Source organism: Anopheles moucheti, chromosome 2 (assembly GCF_943734755.1).
Source record: "Anopheles moucheti chromosome 2, idAnoMoucSN_F20_07, whole genome shotgun sequence".
NCBI lineage: Eukaryota > Metazoa > Arthropoda > Insecta > Diptera > Culicidae > Anopheles > Anopheles moucheti.
Window position 1 is genome coordinate 31,781,314 of NC_069140.1, and position 2,582 is coordinate 31,783,895.

The following is a 2,582-nucleotide window of genomic DNA, read 5'->3' on the forward strand; positions in this document are numbered from 1 at the left end:
GTAGTTAGTTGGCGAGAATATGGCGAGCAAACAGTTATGCTTCACATTGGAGACGATTAATCGTGAGGATCTCGTTGTATCAAGATCTCCCAAGATCTCATCGTGTAGATGCTTTGATACCTTTCTAAGGTGTACTAATTGAAGATGAAACCACAAATTAGTAAAATAAAAATGTCTCCGAACAACATTAGATCACAGTTGATCACATATGCATAATGAACAACGTGTAGCACACGCATCAGGACGGGATAATCTTTCACCATTAAACAATGTGTTGGATTGAATGATCAAATGGCTATAGCAGTTATGGCTATAAATCTACTATTGTATAAGCACGATAACACAGCAAGGTTATACAGATAAAAGGAACCACAGTATTGTCTACTTAAAAATCCTTCAGGAATTTAATCAACAGTTTTATTTACAACCCGCACAACGTTTCTTATCACAATGCATACAGCGCACGCGACTCCGAGGCGATTATGTTTGGCAGAACAATATCCCGCTGGTTTGACCTGACCGGGGGTAGTAACAGTCGTTTATAATTCGGTGGTTCCCTACCAACGTTAGATAAGTCTCTTACTCAACCGTGTAAGAATAGAAGATAAACAAATCGATACGTATTACTACACCCACGCTAAATTTTTGATAAGACAAGACCCTTTTGTTGGATTAACTGCTAAGAGTTGAGTTGCTCAGTTGACTGAGAGAAGAACAGTGCCTTATCAAAGCAATCAAACGTGATTCATAATTTCTGTACGTACGTACAATGCAATAATCTAAGGAAGTGATTGGATCTCTTAAAGATACTCATAAACACAATCATGCCAAACTTAATAAACTTGCATAGAGTGTGCGTTTCCGAACAGATTCCAAACGTCTAATGGCAATCGATCCAAGGACGAGCTCATTTTCGTGAATAAATTCTTCGTTATTGTAAACTAGCAGCTGAAATGATATGCTGCTAATCTATTGCACAACTAATTAGCTATAGCGACCCTTAGCGAATGCAACGGCTATGCTGCTCGGGAAATGATTCACGCGCCCATCGTGTATTGTGGACATAGTGATTGCTTATCTTATCGCTTTTTTCCCCAATCAATTGATATTTGTAGCTGGGTTTGGAGGGACGTATTAAAGCATTGAAACCGGACCGTACGTACATCATTAACCGTTTGCAGGTCCGCAGTACCAAGCGTCAAGTGTTCGATTCTTCGATAGTTTGCAAGTGGTAAAAAATTAAAACAATATGAAGTCCGTCAGTTTCGGTAGCTTTGTGGCAGTGTGCACGTTCTTTGGTGCTCTTCTTTCCCTGGCAAATAGTGGTGAGAGGAAATTGCGGTAGTGACGTACCATGCATCAGTTTTTCACGACGTTTTACTCCTTTGCCAATACACAGTGTCCGCCCTTCAATGTTACCAATGTGCCAGTGGAGACAGTTGGAGTAATTGTATGTCGAGTGCTGTAACGGTGGAATGTAGCAGCGCCAGTCAGGTATCGGTGATGGGCCGGAATGTCTTTCTACCCGCGGAGGCACGCCAAATTGAGCCGGCCTGTGTATCGGTGTACGCCAAGGGTACGATAGGTGGTGTTACCGGATACGCTTACGTCCGGGATTGCCTGTTCAACGACAAGGCTCTGTGCAGCTTGATTCAGGATACACTACCGTCCCAAATCAAAATTGTTGATTGCGATCTCTGCACGACGGACCTGTGTAATGGTGCGGGCAGCATCAGTGTAACCCTTTCCAGTGTAGTGCTGTTGGCCGTCGCAGTATTGTTGTGGAAGTGAAATTAACACCTAGTTCGAGGGAAAACGAACGGCTCGGTTAGCTAATTTATTACACCAACGATGTTCGCACTTAAAAAGCAATAAATTAATTCAACATAAGGAAACGAATTCTGATTCTAAATATCTCTGTTGTCCCTGTTGTGTTTTGCGTACGACCAATGGCACGAATTCATTAGTCAGTACTGGAAGTCTCATTCGGGTACCTTATCCCTGGATGTGCTCGGTCGCGATTACTCCAACCGTGAACGATTGTGCTCAGGCGTGAGTACTTATCTTGTCGTAATCGATTTTTCTCTATCTATTGCTAATGGGGAACCATGTTTTGAAGGTTTCGATTAGCCGTTTGCAGGTCAGCAGTATGACGTGTGAAGTGTTTGATTCCTTAACAGCCTAAACCCGCTTTTCAATCTGGGTATCGCAGAATCATTTTGACATAGTGCGTGATCTTCTGCTGTTTAGTTCCTATATAGTCCCTCCTTCTGGAGCAACCATTGTTTAAAGGTGGATAAAAAAGATCCTATATTTTGCACAAGATCAGTGGCAAAAATGTTTACAGTATTGTAGCTCTAAACGTTATATCTCAACACCGATTCCTTCGTTCTGAATCAGCATCAATAGTTAGCATTTATGAGCTTCGCAGTTTATTACTCCATGATTGATTGGAATAGACAACCAGTTCGTAAATCCAGTTCTCTTCTCCGATAAAGCACATCATCTGACAAAGTTCCTATAATTTAACCAAGAAATGATACATCACAAAGTAAATAGACGTACTACCTACATTAGACAAT

At 41.5% G+C, this 2,582-nt stretch overlaps 1 protein-coding gene across 1 annotated transcript; it reads left to right on the top strand.

Annotated features, from left to right (window-relative positions):
- The first annotated feature begins 1,187 nt into the window (after positions 1-1,187).
- On the top strand, positions 1,188-1,880 carry LOC128298186 (uncharacterized). Its single transcript, XM_053033932.1, has 2 exons — positions 1,188-1,325; positions 1,400-1,880. The coding sequence occupies exons 1-2, from the start codon at positions 1,250-1,252 to the stop codon at positions 1,789-1,791; spliced, it is 468 nt and encodes a 155-aa protein (XP_052889892.1). The 5' UTR covers positions 1,188-1,249; the 3' UTR covers positions 1,792-1,880.
- The last annotated feature ends 702 nt before the right edge of the window (positions 1,881-2,582 follow it).